The sequence below is a fragment of the Anguilla rostrata genome, chromosome 5, assembly GCF_018555375.3.
Source record: "Anguilla rostrata isolate EN2019 chromosome 5, ASM1855537v3, whole genome shotgun sequence".
In the NCBI taxonomy this organism is placed as follows: Eukaryota; Metazoa; Chordata; class Actinopteri; order Anguilliformes; family Anguillidae; genus Anguilla; species Anguilla rostrata.
The window spans coordinates 37,289,002-37,307,039 of NC_057937.1; the positions used below are offsets into that span (position 1 = coordinate 37,289,002).

At 51.9% G+C, this 18,038-nt stretch overlaps 1 protein-coding gene across 8 annotated transcripts in view; it reads right to left on the bottom strand.

Annotated features, from left to right (window-relative positions):
• The window catches only part of pkma (pyruvate kinase M1/2a), a 29,270-nt gene that overhangs the window by 4,948 nt on the left and 6,284 nt on the right, over positions 1-18,038 (bottom strand). For 4 of the 8 annotated variants that reach the window (XR_010330123.1, XM_064336043.1, XM_064336041.1 and 1 more), the window contains exons 2-9: positions 10,283-10,467; positions 8,771-8,862; positions 5,583-5,714; positions 4,909-5,095; positions 4,378-4,648; positions 3,686-3,836; positions 2,543-2,695; positions 109-285 (exon numbers count right to left, since the gene is read on the bottom strand). Coding sequence is in view for 6 of the 8 variants with exons in the window: in XM_064336043.1 (XP_064192113.1) it covers positions 115-285; positions 2,543-2,695; positions 3,686-3,836; positions 4,378-4,648; positions 4,909-5,095; positions 5,583-5,714; positions 8,771-8,862; positions 10,283-10,467 (1,342 nt within the window). In the remaining 2 variants the exon portion in view is untranslated. Of the gene's footprint in view, positions 1-10; positions 286-679; positions 847-2,542; positions 2,696-3,685; positions 3,837-4,377; positions 4,649-4,908; positions 5,096-5,582; positions 5,715-8,770; positions 8,863-10,282; positions 10,468-18,038 lie in introns of all 8 variants that reach the window. The other 4 variants (XM_064336038.1, XM_064336040.1, XR_010330122.1 and 1 more) reach the window with 3 other exon arrangements.

An 18,038-nucleotide genomic window follows, 5' to 3' on the forward strand; every position in this document is an offset into this window, starting at 1 on the left:
CCTCCCTTACCTGCCGGTCTCGGTAAGCACGTTGCAGTTTACCAGCCGGTCTTGAAGAGCAGGAGGCCAGCGCCGGATTATCAGGGTTCCCTCTCTCTCCCCCCCTACCCCCCCTTACCTGCCGGTCTTGGTGATCACGATGATGGCGCTGGCGCAGCACTTAAAGGAGGCCTCCACCGCGCCGATGGCGGTCGCCTCGGAGGGGTCGCGCGTCAGCTGCGTCGAGCGGCGGAGCTCCTCGAACAGCTGCCTGTGGAAGGTGGCCGCTTCCGCCTCCCGGGCGATCTGAGCGCGCCCCGGCGTGCCCGGAGGGGGGGGGGGGGGGGGAGGGGGGGGCGGCGCAGGGTTACACTCAGTCACCGCACCCAAACCACTCGCACCGCCACCAAGGGATGGCAAATGTTTAACTGACCTTGCCCATTCCCCCCCACAAGCTCACTTAAGGCTTGAGAGTCAAATTTGAAACAACCCCTTTTAGCTTGGGCCAATTGAAAATGTATTTATTAATGTTGGGGGGGGGGGGAGGGGTAAATAGCATCTTTAAACATTTGCCATGGTGTACGCCAAGTGCCAATCCTTCCCTGTCCCTGGCTCCATGACTTTCGCTGCGGAACAGACGGAACCTTCCGGAAACGGCGTCCCTTCCCCGAACCCACCCCCCCCCCTGCTCTCCGCCTACCTGCCGGACCCAGTGAGCACAATGAACGCCGACGCTAAGATCTTAAAGGACGCCTCGACCGCTCCGACGGCGATGGCCTCGGCCGGGTCGGTCGAGTGCGGCGTGTTGCGGCGCAGGTCCTCGAACACCTGCCGGTGGTACATGGCCGCCTCGGCCTCGCGAGCAATCTGGGGCGCGGGCGCGGCAGCGGGCAGACACACAGACGGACAGACAGACAAGAGGGCACAGAGAAAGAGACAGAACAGATGGCAAGAAAAAAGGGGGGGTAGGGGGGGGAGCGGGAAGTAGGTAAAGCAGGATTTTAGTACCAGCGCAGTTAGTGGGACAAAAAACATACAGAGGCAATATGTTAATTTCTATTATGGATGTCCCAACAGTACGCAATCATACACGCAATGAAATCTACTTTCTAGAGGGTGGGGGGTGGGTGGGGGGAGTCATCGCTACTCTTTCTGGTTAACTTATTTCAGAAACAGGGTACGCTGTATCATTAGGGCAGTGGTCACCATCCCTGCTTAAGTTTGCTTTCCACATCACCCATTTCCTGAGGAGAGGGGCTACCTGTTAAACACTGACATTTAAATACCTTTTTTTCCCCCCTGCCAAGAGATCGACTTATTCAAGTATTCCAATTAAAATGGCATTTGTGTAACAAGCTCTTTGACTTTCAATCTGCATACACCCTTCGCAGTATTTCTGCAGTACTGCTAAAGATATGGATAGACAAGTGTGTGCACCAATCAGAGGACAGTACGTCAAAGGGGGTAAACGTAATGCTAAACCAATAGCATGATTCATTACAATCAATTACAAAAAGGGAATTCAATCAAAATTCACCGCAGCTTGGTCCATATTATATTTGTTCACACAAAAATCTTTTGACTTTGCCTAGATATAAAAATCTATCCATATCTCAAGCAACTTGGAAAACATTTTGTGAGAGGACTGTTCTCTCATGAGCAAATGGGAGCGTTTAAGACTACCACCTTAGGGCTAATCTCACACGTGATTGTCAGTGGTTAACAGGAGGGAATGCCTACTCAAACTGAAGGGAAATGGACGAGGGGTGGAGATCAATTTAGAAAACAAGGCGGTGCCTTTTTTAGACCACAAGGAAAGCCACTGTGACAAAAGCAAAAGAACTGCAGCCGCCCAAAATCACAGCACACGAGCTCATTTGGAGTTAGCGACAGTGCGCCCCATTCACCGACACATGGAACTCAGGAGCTGCGGGAGTGACGGTTAGGTCGTTAGCACCTGACAATGCTAGCTAGGTTAGCGGTTCCCTCGGTGTTAAATGGACACGGTGAGGGCGCTACGCTCTAAGCGGGGCTGTTTTGTAAGTACGCGTGAGGCTGACGGGGAGGCCGGTTAGTCCGCCGGTGTGCGGAGCGTGCGGACAGCGTGTTCACCGTGCGCGCACGAGGGCCTCTGGGCCTCCCGGGTCGCTCTGGAAACCCGCGCGCGGGCAGAGCGGAGGATAGGGAGCTAACCGTACGGCTCCGGGGGCGAGCAAGCGAAGGGGCTCGCGGTGGGGGAAAGCGTCTGCAGGACAAGTTCAAGAGACCTGGCTCTGTTATTACTCTGCAGCCCACATACACAGTGCTCAGACTAAACCAGAAACGGGATCTGTCCTCGTATCCATAGCTACAGCTGGCCCTGACGTTCAACACCGAACATGCACAAGGAACACGACGGCAGACGCGTTAGCGATAAAAGCTGGCGTCGCTGCCGCGATCGGCAGCAGCCCAGGCCGCGTTCAAGTCGCGCGGACCCGGGCGGCTGCCGACCGCGGCTTTCGGGAGCCAGCGCGCTCAGTTAAAGCTAAATGCTGAGCGTTCGGCCGCTAGGGGGCGCCCTCACCATGTGCTGGGTCCGCACGGCCTCCAGGGGGTAGTCTCCCTTGGCGGTCTCCCCGCTCAGCATGATGCAGTCGGCGCCGTCCAGCACGGCGTTGGCCACGTCGCTGCCCTCGGCGCGCGTGGGGCGGGGCTTCTTGATCATGCTCTCCAGCATCTGCCGGGATCAGAGACGGAAAAAATTTCACCGGAGCGGATACAAGGTGCCGACGTTCGGCGAGCGTTCACCGTATGGTCAAGTGGACGTAATGTAACACAGTGGGTAAGGAACTGGGCTTGTAACCGAAAGGTCGCAGGTTCGATTCCCCGGTAGGACACTGCCGTTGTACCCTTGAGCAAGGTACTTAACCGAAATTGCTTCAGTATATATCCAGCTGTATAAATGGATACAATGTAAAGTGCTATGTAAAAGTTGTGCAAGTCACTCTGGATAAGAGCGTCTGCTAAATGCCTGTAATGTAATGTAATGTAATGTATGGTCACACTTCGGTCGAGTTTCCCTCTTCACCGAAAAGCGCTTTGCTGCTAAATAAATGCAATACGTGACTTTTAAAAATTCTTATTTTGTGAGATCATTACTTAACCCCCAGCACTCCTCTTAATCAAACAGCAATAAAACAGACATTTCCTAACACACCCCATTCAGAGGTCAATGTATTCTACTGCACACGACAGAAAGCACCTCCTTCCATTCTTTGTTTGGACTCAGTAACCTTGACGGACAGCATTGTTATTACGTTACTGTTATTTTGGCGTTCCCTGAATGCAACAATTATTGATTGTTGACAATGATGCCTGGCAGTTTGTTTTCCAATTTTGGCCAGCTCGATATTATATAAATATTAAACATTTTGAGTGTTGTTTTTATTGGTTTCTCCTGCCAAGACCTTGGTGCAACAGAAACATAAGTAAAATGTTTTGTACCACATTGTGTTGCCTGTAATAAAACACAAGAATTTCAACTACACTTATTTTATTTTTAGGGTCATTGCAGTTCACACAAATATAATACAATGTACTGATTGTTTGATTGTTCGTTCAAGTACGACCATTGTGGGGAAAAAAATAAATCAATAAAAAACCAGCAAAGGCTTGATGGTAAAGGTAGCCTAAAGAGTTCAAATGAGGCGGTCTGTCTCATTCTCACCTGTGTGGCACAGGTGATTGGCTTGCCAGCCCTGTTGCAGCGGCCAATCATCATCTTCTGTGCGAGGAACACTTTCTCTGTGGGGATCTCGATGCCCAGGTCCCCGCGGGCCACCATGATGCCATCGCTGGCATCCATGATCTCATCGAACCTACGGGGGGGAAGGGGGGGTCAGACCGCACGGCCCGTTTACGAAACAACCTTGAACGCTGCAGTTTCCGTTCATTTCCTGTGTGAACACTTTCTACTTTGCTTTACTTCTGTACTCCCTGACACCTGTCAGTCATTTGCCGTGAATGTGAAGGTTCTGAAAAATGTATATTTAAAAAAATGACAGGATAGTTCACTTTGAGTTTTTGATAAGGTTTTAGTGTGTGCTTTTGTTTGGTCCAGACAGCTGAAGGATATGTTAAGACTTACAGAAATTTCTGACCACCCGCAGCCTCCAGAATTGCTGGTATAGGTGCATTCTGGGATTTGCGGTCAAAAGAAAGCAAACGCACTTCAGGTAACTTCAAATGATCCCTTTAAATAATCTAAAAAGTGCCTCTACTCGGGGACTGAAATTCATTGGACGATCCTCATTGGCTCATAAAAGAGGAAGACCTTGTTAACACCCTTATCACGACAAACTGGCCCTTGGTGGTGCGGTAATAGCGACGGTGTGAGGCAGAAACGGGAGGACTGCGCACCTGCGCACGCCCTCGTGGTTCTCCAGCTTGCTGATGATCTTGATGTCCTTGCCCCTCTGGCCCAGCACCTTGCGGACGGCCTGCACGTCGGCGGCCTTGCGGATGAAGGAGGCGAACACCATGTCCACGCCCTGGTCCAGGCCGAACTGCAGGTCCTGGACGTCCTTCTCGGACACGGCGGGCAGGTCCACGGCCGCGCCCGGCAGGTTCACGCCCTTCTTGCTGCCCAGGGTGCCGCCGTTCTCGATCTCGCAGTTCAGGTAGTCGGGGCCTGCGGGCGCGCGCGCGCGGCGGGTAAGGAAAGGGTTAAATCCGACGGGCGGGCTCGTGGGCAACTGGGAGGGAGTGGATCCCTCCATTTAAAAAAATAAAATAAAAGCCTATTTCAAGAGTTGCTATCAAGAAATGCGAGATTGTGACATTCTCGTCTTCTCGTTGGAAACCTCTAGCTTCATCCATAACAGAAAGGCAGAGCGGTGTAGGAGGGGCGGGGGGAGATTTGACTTTTGGAGTAGCCGCACTTGCACTCACCGATCTCTTTGACCTGCAGGGACATCAGCCCGTCGTCGATGTAGATCTTGCTTCCGACCTGCACGACGTTGACGATGTTCTTGTAGTCCAGCCAGAGGGTCTCGTCGTCGCAGTTCTCCATGAAGGAGTCGTCCAGGGTGAGCTTGATCATGTTTCCCTTCACCAGCTCCACTTCAGCGGTGCCGCTCTGCGAGAAGGGGGGAGCGAGGGGGGGTTCACATGGAGTAAACTTCAATAAAATAATAAACACAATAAAAATGATTTTTTTTTTAAAAAGCTCACTTTGTTGTAGGTAAGTGGCTCCCAACCCTGTTCCTGGAGATCTGCCATCCTGCAGGTTTTCATTTCAACCCTAATTTCACACCTGACTCTGTAATTAGCAGCTCTCTAGCAAGATCTCTAGCCGGTGAATAATGTTTGCTTTGTGAACATTGGAGTGAAAACCTGCAGGATGGTAGATCTCCAGGGAACCGGCGTTGTAGGTACACAAGAAATGGCACAGGATTGCCAACAATTTGGTCTTCACAGCTCTACAAAGCAATCTTCACCAAAGAGGCTGGAGGTAGCTGAAGGTAGTTGCTACGGCAACAAGCTTACACTACCGAGATACCGCTGAACCAGTGAAGTGCGGCTGAACGGAATCCATTTTGAGAGGGGCGGGCGATGTCACTCACCCCTTTGATGAGCCCGGTCCTGATCTCTGGGCCCTTGGTGTCCAGAGCGATGGCCACGGGTCTGTACTGGATGCTGCCCGGCTCGAAGCTCTCGGTGGCCTCCCGTATGTTCTTGATGGTCTGAGCGTGGTACTGCGGAGGAGAGAACACACGTCTTCACTGCACACAACCTTGGAGAGTCATGACAAGTCTGCAGAAGAAAACAAAGTTTTCACGGAAAGCACAGAAAAAGGCTCAATAAGGACACAAGCTTCAAGATGAACAGTACTTTCAAATGGTAAATGGTAAATGGACTGCATTTATATAGCGCTTTTATCCAAAGCGCTTTACAATTGATGCCTCTCATTCACCAGAGCAGTTAGGGGTTAGGGGTTAGGTGTCTTGCTCAAGGACACTTCGACACGCCCAGGGCGGGGTTTGAACCGGCAACCCTCCGACTGCCGGACAATCGGTCTTACCTCCTGAGCTATGTCGCCCCCTTTCAAAAGCCATAGGATAACCTGCTGTTTGCTAATGATGCAACACTGCACTAGCACACTTGGGCATTAAAGGAAGTCCTGTTGCAGGGGGGGCTAAAGTCCAGGTGGAGTCATGAAGTTGTGTTTGATCAGCAGGTATGCCAGGAAGTGTCTTAATGTTAACGGAAGGCATATCTTACGGCTGCAGTCACCGCAGTCATAACTGCGCACTAGCCATTCAGCGTGTCCCTAAAATTACGAAAAGCATCAAATATCAAATAGAAACACAGTGGAGAAAAAAAAAAACATTGAGGTTTTGGCTCCAGTCTATTCAGATCGCACGCGTACCTGAGCTTATGACACAAAGCGTGCATTCAGAGGGAGCAACGATTCGGGAGATAGTGCTTCTTGAAACTTAACTCAAAACACTGTTTGCACACCAGTCTTTTCAAAATCATCAAAAAAGAGAGTTTAGGACAGTGTGCCCATGTTGCAGGTTGTATTGTGGTTCCACCTGCCGTGACCCAATTGGCATATCTCCCTTCATGCTAGGCCCGCCCCCTCACTGCCCCAGCAGAATCGGGGAGGCAGCGTTTCCCCACACATGCGCTTTACTTGGGCAGCGCCCAAATACATCTGGAGATGCAATTTTTTTTACCATTTCCTATTTTTTTTTTTTTACCCGTCCAAGAAAACGACACCATCTTACACTAGCAATCTCCACTCACTCCACCCCTCCAGTCTCTGTTCGCTGTGCTCGTGTGACAAGGGGATGCGGGCTACAGACTCACACAAGCTCTGCAGAGTTGCCGAGCCTGTTTATAATACACAACTTTCTGCTTGTTTTTCCAAATCCGAGTACCTGTTTGGAAACCTAACAGGCAACCAGGCTTTTTCCCCCCCCACATTTCCGGCTATTATTGTTCAAGGACACCACCTTGCTTATTAAATTACCTATTCCACCCCACCCCTTCGCCGACCCGCAATCGCAAAACCCAACTTTTAAAAAAATGTTTTACAAGCGCGGACAAGGTAAGGCTTTCCCCTGTTCTGCTTATTGTGTTATTATTCTCTGACTTTGGAGTGGTGTGAATGAAACTGGCAACAGCGCTACGTTGGTAGCGATACAGCACAGCCGTAACGTTACCACATCATAACACACAGTGCAGTTGTTCCGGCCACAGCTCTCTCTGGGGACTGTGACAGGTAGAAAGACTGACTAACTTCAGCCAAATTTAGATGACTAATTGTCTGTGCATTTACCCAGCAGATATGGTGGAGGGGAGGTGTAAAAATGGTGACACAGTGACAATTTGTTTGTCATATCTGCCCTATCCCTCTCCCCGGTCTGCTTAATGCCATCCCAGCACCTCTGTGGTGCTTGGTCTCTCAGCACCTGAGACCATCCTATCCTTTGGAACTCTGCTGGACCACACTACGCCTTGTTCACACGGCACACAACCTGACCTCGTACTCAATCTCTACCGCTTAGCAGAACAATTCAATGCGGTGCAACAGTGGAACCCGTCGTTTCACAAAACAAATGGGTTCAGCTCTCCGTGTCTAAATTACCAAGATATGATCCACTGTGCAGTCATGTGCAAATGAGAAGGGTAGAGCAGACGAGGCCTACCGTGCCCCAAGGGCACGCATTGTCCTGGCTTCAGTGTTGGCCACATTACTCATTACTCAAGAGCTTTTGCACATTGCCATGTGTTTCCTGGTCATACTTCTCAAAATCTTCTTTTCAATGGAGGGCCTCAAACCAACCGCTATCGTTCTCTCTTGCACTATCGAGTACTGTTCTCAATCTGATAACTAATCACTGGAGACCAACTTAAGCAACATGGGGAATGTAGACTGCCTCTAAATGTGGTTTCCTTACGCACACAGAAAAGATCTGTGTCACACTCCATAGTAATTACTTTACTGCTTGAAGCCAGTTCTGGCGTGGGCAGCTGGACAAGCACAATGCAAAATGAGTCAGGTGCGCCCAGGCGTGTCACACACGTGGAAAAAGGGATACGTGCGCTTTTATTCTGATAAGGTCACCCCGTCCGTGACCTGGATTTGACCTTCTGATGGTGGGGCCACCATTTCGCCCATTATAAACGCAACAGGCAGGGCCATACAAAGTCAGACGGTGGAGCCAGTTAAGACCAACGCCAGCAGGTGAAAGAGGAGGGAGGAGAGGGAGAGGAAAATTGGCAGTTACCCTTTGAGTGAGAGAGCATTTCCTGCCAGATAAATTGAGAGCTAGAGGGCACACAGGAAAAGTATTTAAAGAACCTAAATCCAATTGGGAGATTAGGTTTCATCTCCACGCAGGAAAAGGAGCATTGCTTACCTTTGATCTGGGCAAAACGGTATGTAAAACAGTATGTAAAACGCTACACTCGCCCTGCAAATATTTATCCTTTACCGACGCCCCGCAAGACAGACTTTCCTTTCATGGCAAGGCAGTCCCAGTGTAAAAAGAATCAGGAGATGAACCTGTGTAGAGTTGGGTATCGCTTAGAATTGATCGTCACACAAGGCAGTGCATAATGCGTCACACAATCATCACCACGCTCACGATGGGGGGAAACAACCTGTTGCACTCCGTAGAGTTGATATTAAAAGCCGTGGACATTGTGGACAGATGAGCGAAAAGAGGAACATTTTTGGATGACACTGGTAATTCCTTACTTGGCCAGGGCAAGGTTGCGTTTTGCACGTGCTCAGACCCACCTCGTGATTTCCGTGGGAGAAGTTGAGGCGGGCGATGTTCATCCCGGATTTGATCATCTCCTTCAGCATGTCCACGGACCGGGAGGCGGGTCCTGCGTGGGGCGGCGGGGGGGGGAAGAGCGTCAGGCCCGCCTCAGGGACCACCCTGGGCCCGGGTTCGACACGAGCCACCCAGATCGTCCAGAGCGGCACAGAAAGGAGGTCGGCGCATGGCGCAAAAACACTACTGTACATGAAGTTCTGTTCATGACCGAAGGCATGACCTAACCTAACAGTTCTGCATTCTCTTTTTATTTAACATTTCTTTTTTTTTTTCATTTTTTTCATTTTTATTTAACCAGGCAGGCCAATCAAGAACAAATTCTCATTTACAAGGACGTCCTGAAGAGAGACAAACCTCTTGGGGGCGGGGAGGGTAGGAGGGTGATATTAATTTTTAATATCGTGTCTGTTTAAACATGCAGGTCAACTGAGCAGTCTATTAGCATCACCAGTCTAGGCCCTTGGTCCCAGAGGACCTCAGTGTCCACAGGCTTTTACTTAAGTGAGGGAAGTCAGGTTTAATTTCATAACAGGTCACCGCACCTTCCCCCCACCGCTACAGCACAGAGAGTGAGGATTCCCAGAGCCGCAATAAGCGTGACGGTTTGACTTAGCATAGGTTAGGTCAGAATAACGTTCACTGTGTGAACTGGACTGTTTTTGGCATGGGTGGGTAGAGTACCGAAAAACTGTACTTGAGTAAGAGTAAAGTTACTCATACAAAAATGTACTCAAGTATGAGTAAAAGTTACCCTTTAAGAAAACTACTCGAGTAAGAGTAAAAAAAAGTATCCAGTCAAAAAACTAGTTGAGTACTAAATTTAGTTACAAGTCTAGTTCGGTACATTTTCACACCCACAGGCACGATTTTCAGGCTCTTGTGCAGTGTCCTGTGCTCTAAAGCATGTGGTGTGTGGCATGGGAATGCTCTGAGTCTGCATTCAATTCCAAGCCACATTTCATACTTATACCACATGCTTTAGGGCACAGGACGCTGCACAAAAAAAAAAAATCGCACCGCATATGTAATAAAATAGCAACTGTAATTCACAATTCAAAAGAATACTCGAGTAAGAGTTATGAGTACAGCCGATAGAAAATAACGTGAGAAGTGCCCGTTCCTCAAAAAACGAACTCATTTACTCATTTGCGTTACTTGTAACGCGTTACTACCCCACCCCCTGGTTCTTGGCTATAAATAACTGTACAAAATGAGTATTGTACCTTATCGAACCTGTGTTTTGTAGTTGTTCCAATGACCTTGATATGCACTTTTGTACGTCGCCTTGGACAAATAAATGTAATGTAATGATAGCGTCAGCGACAGAGAGCTGGGAAAAGGTAAGCACCGCAACCCTCGATCTCCACCAGGGGAGAAGAGCGGCCACTTATCCCACCGCTAATATACCCAGACTTCACTTGCTCTGCAGCGCGGGTGGGTGAAGGGGAGGGTGGGTGAGGGGCACTGACCGATGGTGCAGATGATGCCCGTGTTGCGGGCGGTGGTGGGCTCCGAGTCGATGTCCAGCAGGCACAGGTGCTCCAGGAAGGTGTCGGCCATGGCGGCGTTGAGCTGCTGCGTCTGGATGAAGGCAGAGCCCATGTCTTGAGGCTTCATGTGCGGCATGATGGGAGCGTTGCTGGCTGAAGTAGTCCTGCTCGGAGGGAGAGGGAGGGGGAGTGGGGGGGGGGGGGTGAGAAGAACAGCAACAATGGGCACAATGACTCAGCTTCTCTGTCCCTCTCCCCCTCCCTACTTCGGTTACGTTTTATTTATTTATCGTTTTCAACTGGAGCAAATCCAAACAAAGCGGTAGCTCTGACAAAAGGCTCACTGCAGACTACTGACCAGCATGACTGACGTCATCCTGACTGCTATTCGTAGGTGACTTAGGTGCATTAACTGTCTTAACTACTACTTGTATTTTTTCCATAGACTGCGTTGTTGCCGTTCTCGTTGTTAGTGTTAATCAGTTTAACCTTCAGGGTCCAAGTTGAACTATGCGGTTGTTCCCTGTACTTGGACCGGTACTTCTCTCTAGGGGTTTCGTCATACTTGTTCCTGGTTATAGTTATTAAACTTTGTTGTACGTCGCTCTGGATAAGAGCGTCTGCCAAATCCCTGTAATGTAATGTAATGCTATACTCCCATCAAGCAGAGGTCAACGCGCACGACTGACCTCCACCATCTACGAGCGCTAGTTAGCCATTACCGCTCTGCGAGTTCAGCCCCGCAGAGCTACCCGACTTTTAATAGGCTCTCGAGCAAATGAGGAGCTATTAAAGTGAGAGGCACAGGGAAACCTGGCAACAACCCAGCAGGTGGGTCCAGCACCACGGCACAGCAAGTGCCCAAGATCTCACAGGGGTCGGGATTCAGCTGTCAATCACACGGGCTAGCCTATACCGCGCGACAGCTGCTAGCACGGGCGCTTTTTACAATGTAAAACCGCTTGTGTAATTTCCAGTGAGGGGTCAGGCTCAGACGAGTAATACGCTGTTCACACGGTGTGTTCTCAAGCTTCCTCCTCCGCCCTCCTAACCCCCCCCACCCCCCCGACAACTGGAACGCAGAAACACCAGCCCCCCCCCCCCACCCCCCCCTTCAGACTCCTGGAGTGGAATTCCTTTCACGGGGCGTGCCTTCTTAAAGAGGAAGGGTACAGAGGCTTTGCACAGGAAGGCGCATCAAGAGAAGCGGACCGACCAATCCCATTCACGGCCCCTCCCTTTGGAAACCCCTCATCACGACCTTCCTGTAAACCGCCGTGATAAAAAGTAGGCTTAGGAAATAAGGAAACTAGAGCTTCCCCCCCAAGCAAGAAGCCATGGGAATAAAAACAGTGGTGAGATGGGAAAGGGAGGCAGCCTAGAGGATCTTTGCAAAGCGCGGCGGATGTCCTCCAGGGGAAGAACGTAAATAAAAAAAGGCGTCACGTGACCAGAGGCGGGCGGTAAAAGGCCTGCAGTGGCCGGGCCTGCCCTTCCTGCAGCTGTGCTCCAGCACGGTTCGTTCAGAGGGAAGGCTGCGCAACGGTCATCCGGACGTTAGCCAACCCCGGACACTTCCCCTTTCCGAAGAGTTACCGCTACTTAGCGCGGCCGTTTGTCACAGAATGTCGCTGGCAGAACAACACGGCGAGTCCCACATACGCATACAAATTAGAGTGCTCGGACCAGGCAACTTGGGTTTTGGGAAGAGCGTATCGCAAAGTGCATTGAGTCGATTTGGGGGTTAAGTGAAAGAAGCATATTACTTCTGGAAGGAGTCTGCCCTTCACAACAAGTAAAGGAGAGTGATTTTGTTTGAACTGAATTCTGGATTCTTCCGCCTAGGGCGTGTCGGCTCATGCAACGCTCCCTGGCAAGCTACCAGGCCACGGTTTTGCCCTTCACGTGCCAAACGACGACAGAAAAGAAAAAGAAAAAAAAAAAAACCATTTCTTTACCGAGTCAATTTCCCCAGATCTGAGCCGACAGTCTCCCGACGCCGTTACAGATTTATGATACGCGACACAAACCACTCGGTCTTGAAAAAAAAAAAAGACGCACGCTTCCTCATTTTTGAGGAATCGCCCCGAAGAGGCAAACTCCAGCCGAAACTCAAAACTCAACCCTAAAGGCCCGGGGCTCCATTCTGAGCCAACCCGCTGTCTGCCTGCCCGCATTCTCTGAAGCCAGGCTCCCCTGGTGTTTCTCCCATGATGCACTGCGGCACGTCACCCTCGGTGCGCTCCCGCCGCCTCTTCGCTCCGCCTCGGCGCGCGGGTGGGTCAGCGGGCGTGATCGTCTCTCCGGACGGCGGAATCCTCGCGGTCCGAAACGGCGGCTGCGCTCCTGTTACACGCCCGCTCGCCCCCGCGCTGGAGCCCCGATGCTACAGCTCCCCTCCCTCACACGAGGGATGCTTTAAAGCTCATTACTCTTCCATGAACCTTCCAATATTTCCAATGGAAATAAAAAGGGTACGAACATTAGCATACTGACCGCATATTTAAAAAATCAGCATAGCGGGGCTCAGCGCTAAAATTATTTTCTGATGCGCTCCTAAGCTGAAAGATCTAGGAGCACGCTAATGCTAATCCCAATTAGATGTGCTCCTAGATGTGTTTTTCCAGTCGGCGCACATCGATTTTCTGGAGCGAACGCTCCTAAATTGGGAGCACTGCAGAGCTCTGCGCAGAAACACTGAGCAGCGCAGAGGCTCAGAGGCGCGGGAACAAAAAAACGACAAAGTCCGAACGCTACGGTAATGCCTCAGGACCAAAAGCGCCATCGCACGACTGATCCCACGCATTCAGGCTGTTGTATAAATCCATGTTTCTTTAACAGGGGCGCGCTTCAAAACAAAACTTCCACAGCAGAGGTGGGCGACTGCATTCCGGCAGGGACGGAGTGTGGGGGCAGGCTGTCATTATGACCAGTTACACTGGGCTAATTATCTGAACGCACACGTGCTGGGTTCTCATGCTGGAATACAGGAACAGTCTTCACCCGTCATTCATGAACTTATCAAGAAACGGAGCCAGGATATCAGTTACTAAACGGCTGGGCGAATTAAATGAAGGCGGAAGCCGGCGTGAAATCCAGGAGCAGACAACAGCCCTCCTCGCTCACCCGCTCTAAAGCGTACAGGAGCAGACCAGCAGCCACGCCCATAACCTGTGGGCCTAAAAAATCTGCCCCGGAGAGGCAGGGGGCGTGACGCCGCAACAGAAAGGTGACCTCGCTCCTCGGCCGCGGCCCGCCGAGTCCCGGGGATTCTGGGAGTTACGTAACCGACGGGCGGCCCGGGGAGAGGAGGAGGAGGGGGGGCTCGGGCGCGGGAGGTCGCGTTGAACTCGGCTCCCGTCCCGCCGGGGGGGGGGCTTCGGTTTCCCGCCCCGCCTGAATTATTAACGGAGGCGCCCCCGCGCCCGCGAACCCGATCGGGCTTCCGACCGGGAACCGGAGAGCTCCGGGACCTCGGCCATCTTCCAGCTTCCCCCCCCCCCCCCGCGGTCCACCGATCGGCCCGCTGCCCTAGCTTCTGCTACACTACGACTTACTGATACCTGGGCAGCCTTTTCCTCCACCTGTTGGTTATGTGTGCATTTGTGTGTCCATGCACAATTTGTTTTAACCACTTATGCTGTGGCACTTCTACATATAGGCTAAATCTTGGTTAGGTATTAGCAACGATATTCTTTTGGCTTATACATTTAATGTTTTAGCCTGTGGCAGAACACAGTATATAAACCCAATGGCAAGGTGAACGTCCTGGGTGGCACAGATCCAGGCTTCTTAATCAATCCCTGCTAAACACTGTAAAGTAGGGAGGGCTAATCCCCTGCACGGAACACGGCCACAGCAGGGGGTGTGGCTTACAGCACGGACAGGCCGGGTGATGACTGCGCTGTACAGCACCCCTCCCCCCTCCCCCCTCTCCTTTCCCTCTGACTCACTTTCAATCACCACCTGTGCTGGCCTACATGAAAACCAGTGTGAACGCCCATTGGCTGTCCTGCACCCTGACCGGAAGGGGGGGTGGGGCTGGGAGGAGCCACAAGTGCTTCACAGGGAGAGATAAGACCCATCCTGAGAGGCCCAGCCCTGCCCTGCCCTGCGCACACAGCTAACGGTGTAAACCTGAGCTCCAGAAGGCACGGGGAACAGACCTCTGCTGAATACGGTGCCACACTTCCCTCTCACCCCCGTACGAATCGCGCGGGGGGGGGCGGCACACCTGCCACTCACCATGGCCCTTTTAACGGTTCGTTCTCGGCAAACTGGAAAAAAGCAGAGCGTCTCCGCGGAGCAAACGATGCCCGCTGCATGCAGAGAAGGTTCGTCGCGCCTTGCCAGGCTTACTGCTGAGGATGCTGCTCACGGCTCAGGCAGCAGCAGAGAGAAGGAGGGGGGGGGAGGGGGAGAGGGAGAGGGAGGGGCATAGTGACATCACAAAGGGCCGGCCTGCTGTGGTACGTGAGGGGGCTCACATCCTGCCGCCGAGGGCAAGCGGGAGGCGGCTCAGACTAGAGCTCCCGGGCCCCAGCCGCACAGGGCTCTGCGCTAACCCCCCGCGCCGCAAGGCTCTCAGGGTCCCGCCCGCCAACCGCGGCGCCGGCGAAAATAGCCGATTCATTCACGGCAGCCCACCACAGGCCGACAGACCACGCGGTGCACTGCACCAAAAATATATTTCAATTCAACAAATAGAATAATATTAGATTTCAACTATTTCAGGTTTGTTTCTTAATAACCTTACAGTACCGCATTAATCAGCTAAAAAAAAGTGCAGCGTGTGCCCAAACACTCCCGGTTAAGGTGGAGCAGCCTTTGACGTTAACGTTGAGGGCCAGAGAGTTTCTGTCGAGGAGCAGCGGAATTTTTCACGATGCATCGAGTCCGTACTCGTACAGGGCGTACCCTTCTGTTCACGCCGGGCTACAGGGAAACACCGCCTAGACGCGACACACTGTCCTCCATCTTAAACTGGACTTTCCATTCCCTCTATTAACAAACTCGCCGCCTCCGACGCAGAAGAATACATGAACGATAATTCATATCGCATATACAGACTGCGCGCTGTGCATGAAGCCTGCGCCCCACATGACTTTTCCCATTGCTTCTCTAAGCCTTAGAAGACAGCACAAGAGCACTGTAGCCCGTTTTTCAGATTTTTAACAACCAAATATGGGAATGTAAAGCCAACTTGTACCGCAATTCAAAGAATTTGTAAATGACTGGTTACATGTAAATGTACTGTGTGTAAGTGCATATTTACATACGCACTTCCGGGCAATCTGTCCATGTTCAAAACTTCATATTTAGACACGTGGTCAGAAGAAAATACTATTTTTTGTCATTTCATTTTTATTTTCATGGGATGCATGGAAGTAAATGAATCTTCCATGAAAATAATATAGAAAGTACTGGATTTAAAAAAAAAAAAAAAAGAAGAGAAATGTAATTATAATTTTTATTAAATTATGAATGTTGACACACTGAGTGCATCAGCATAGCAGGGCTCAACGGTAAAATTATTTTCCATGGAGCACATGCGCTCCCAAGCTGAAAATTCCAGGAGCACACTAATGCATCCCAATTAGATGTGCTCCTAGATGTGCTTTTCCAGTTAGCGCACAGCGATTTTCAGGAGCAAATTCTGCTAAATTAGGAGCGCTGCAGAGAGCTCTGCACAGACACACTGAGCAGCACAGAAGCTCACCTGCGCAGGAACTCAAACGCAGCGTGGCCCTGAGGGCTTATGGGCTGAGCCACTGCAGGGCTCTCTGAAGGTCGGGGGGCTAAGGGGCTTTGCGGTCACGATCCGCGGCTCGCTTTTAACCTGCGCTGCCCGCGGGCCACGCCCCTCGCACGGCCATTCCGCTAACTGACCGCAGAACGAGGGGCGCGAACACGCTTTGTCCCGACCAGAATACGCCCCTCCCCTCCGAGTCGGTGCTCGCCGCCGGGCCCGTCAACCCTACCCAATTCCTCTCGGCGGCGGCGCTCGGGGTGGGTAACCATACGCTCTCGTCACGCGCGCGGTTACGAGACCCAGCGCGTCCGTTTGAGGCCGAAACCCGGCCGGACGCCGAGCCCACACGGCCTCTCTCTCTCTCTCTCTCTCGCTCAATTCAGACCAGTCGGGTTTACATACCGCGGGGCCTTCCAGCTTCGCCAGCGGACGCACAACCGCTTTACCGCCAGACACCTCCCCGGCAGCCCCAGCGCGCGCGCGTGGCCGTCTCTCCTGGTGCGGGGGAGACGAGGCGCCGCAGCCTTCTCTGGACGAGGCTCGCGGTACAGTGACCCGCCGCGGCACAGCGGCTCCAGCGGCTCAAGCCCTAATCCTCTTCCCTTCCCTTCGCTGTGCGTGCGCGCGCGCGTGTGTACCGACCGGCCTGCTCGTGACTGCGCTCGCTCAACGTCACCCGCTGTGCAGGGGTCCTCTAACAGGCTTCAGACCAGCAGGGACAGTGTGGAGAAGAACACGCTGTGCTTTACATTCACATTACCCTCACGCACCAGAAACAGAATGTGCTTCTTCATTACATTACTGCCATTTAGCAGCTGCGCTTTTCCAGAGCAACGTGCACACAAATCCTGCTTTTTTCAACACATAGCATCCATTTATACAGCTGGATATTTACTGAAGCAATACCGGTAAAGTACCTTGCCCAAGGGTACAAGAACAGTGTCCTACCTAGCAATGGAACCGGCAGCCTTTAGGGTACATAATATTACACTACACTGTCCCCATAAATATATATAAACCTTACAAATGGAGTGAGCCTGTTCCGATAAGTCACAAAGCTCAAAAGCATCATCAATATTACTTCAGGCGGCCCTTGGTACAGCCTGTACTGCAGTGCACCGCACAGCATAACTGCTGCAGAGGAGGAGAGTGACTCATGCAGACTGCACGTTGTGTAACACACCTAGCAAGCCCCTGATGTCTGCAGCTGGGGTTCACTCAAATGGGGGGGGGGGGGGTTGGAAATGCCAGTCACGCACAACGGGATCCTGTGTGCATCCATCCGAGTGTCCGTCTGTCGCTCTGACTCGCAGTGAGCAAGAGCTGCCTCCTGACTCAGAGAGGAGGGGGGAGCCCCCCCCCCGAGCACCCCCTCCCTGAATGCCCGGTCTCATTTAGGCAGGGACGGTTTAGTAACCGTGAGTCTCTGGAGACTCACTCTTTCTGAGGTCCAAGTCATACCAGTTCCTCAAACACGTTTCGAGAGCCGCCTAGCTCTTCCTGTGCGGTTATTTCATCACTCTGATTTCAAAGGAAACCCCAACTTTCCACTCTATGGTTACAGAAAACGGTGGTGGGGGGGAGGAGGGGAGGGTTGTGTGCGTGCCTCCAGTCAGCTACGCCATGGAGACGACGCGCCGAGGCTTCCGCGGGCATCGCTCGACGCTGCCCGGCTTCCCCCGTCCGCTAAACCGGACGGGATTGGGCTTCCGCCCACTCGGCCTCAGCGCGCGCCAGACGAATCAGTGGCAGGACCAGCACTTTACTTAACTGCAGGTGTGGGCGTGATTAACGGTCCGCATGCAGCCAAGCAGGGAAATCTCACCACAGGTGTCATTTTCCCCCCACACCAGACACTGGTCGAACACTGAAACCGTAAATCACCGTTCTTTTCTCCCCCACAGTGATGTCATTTCCCATGCCCAAGTACTGAATTCTACCCCCCCTGCAACCCCTAATTATTTCTCAGTAGTGAAGAATTCA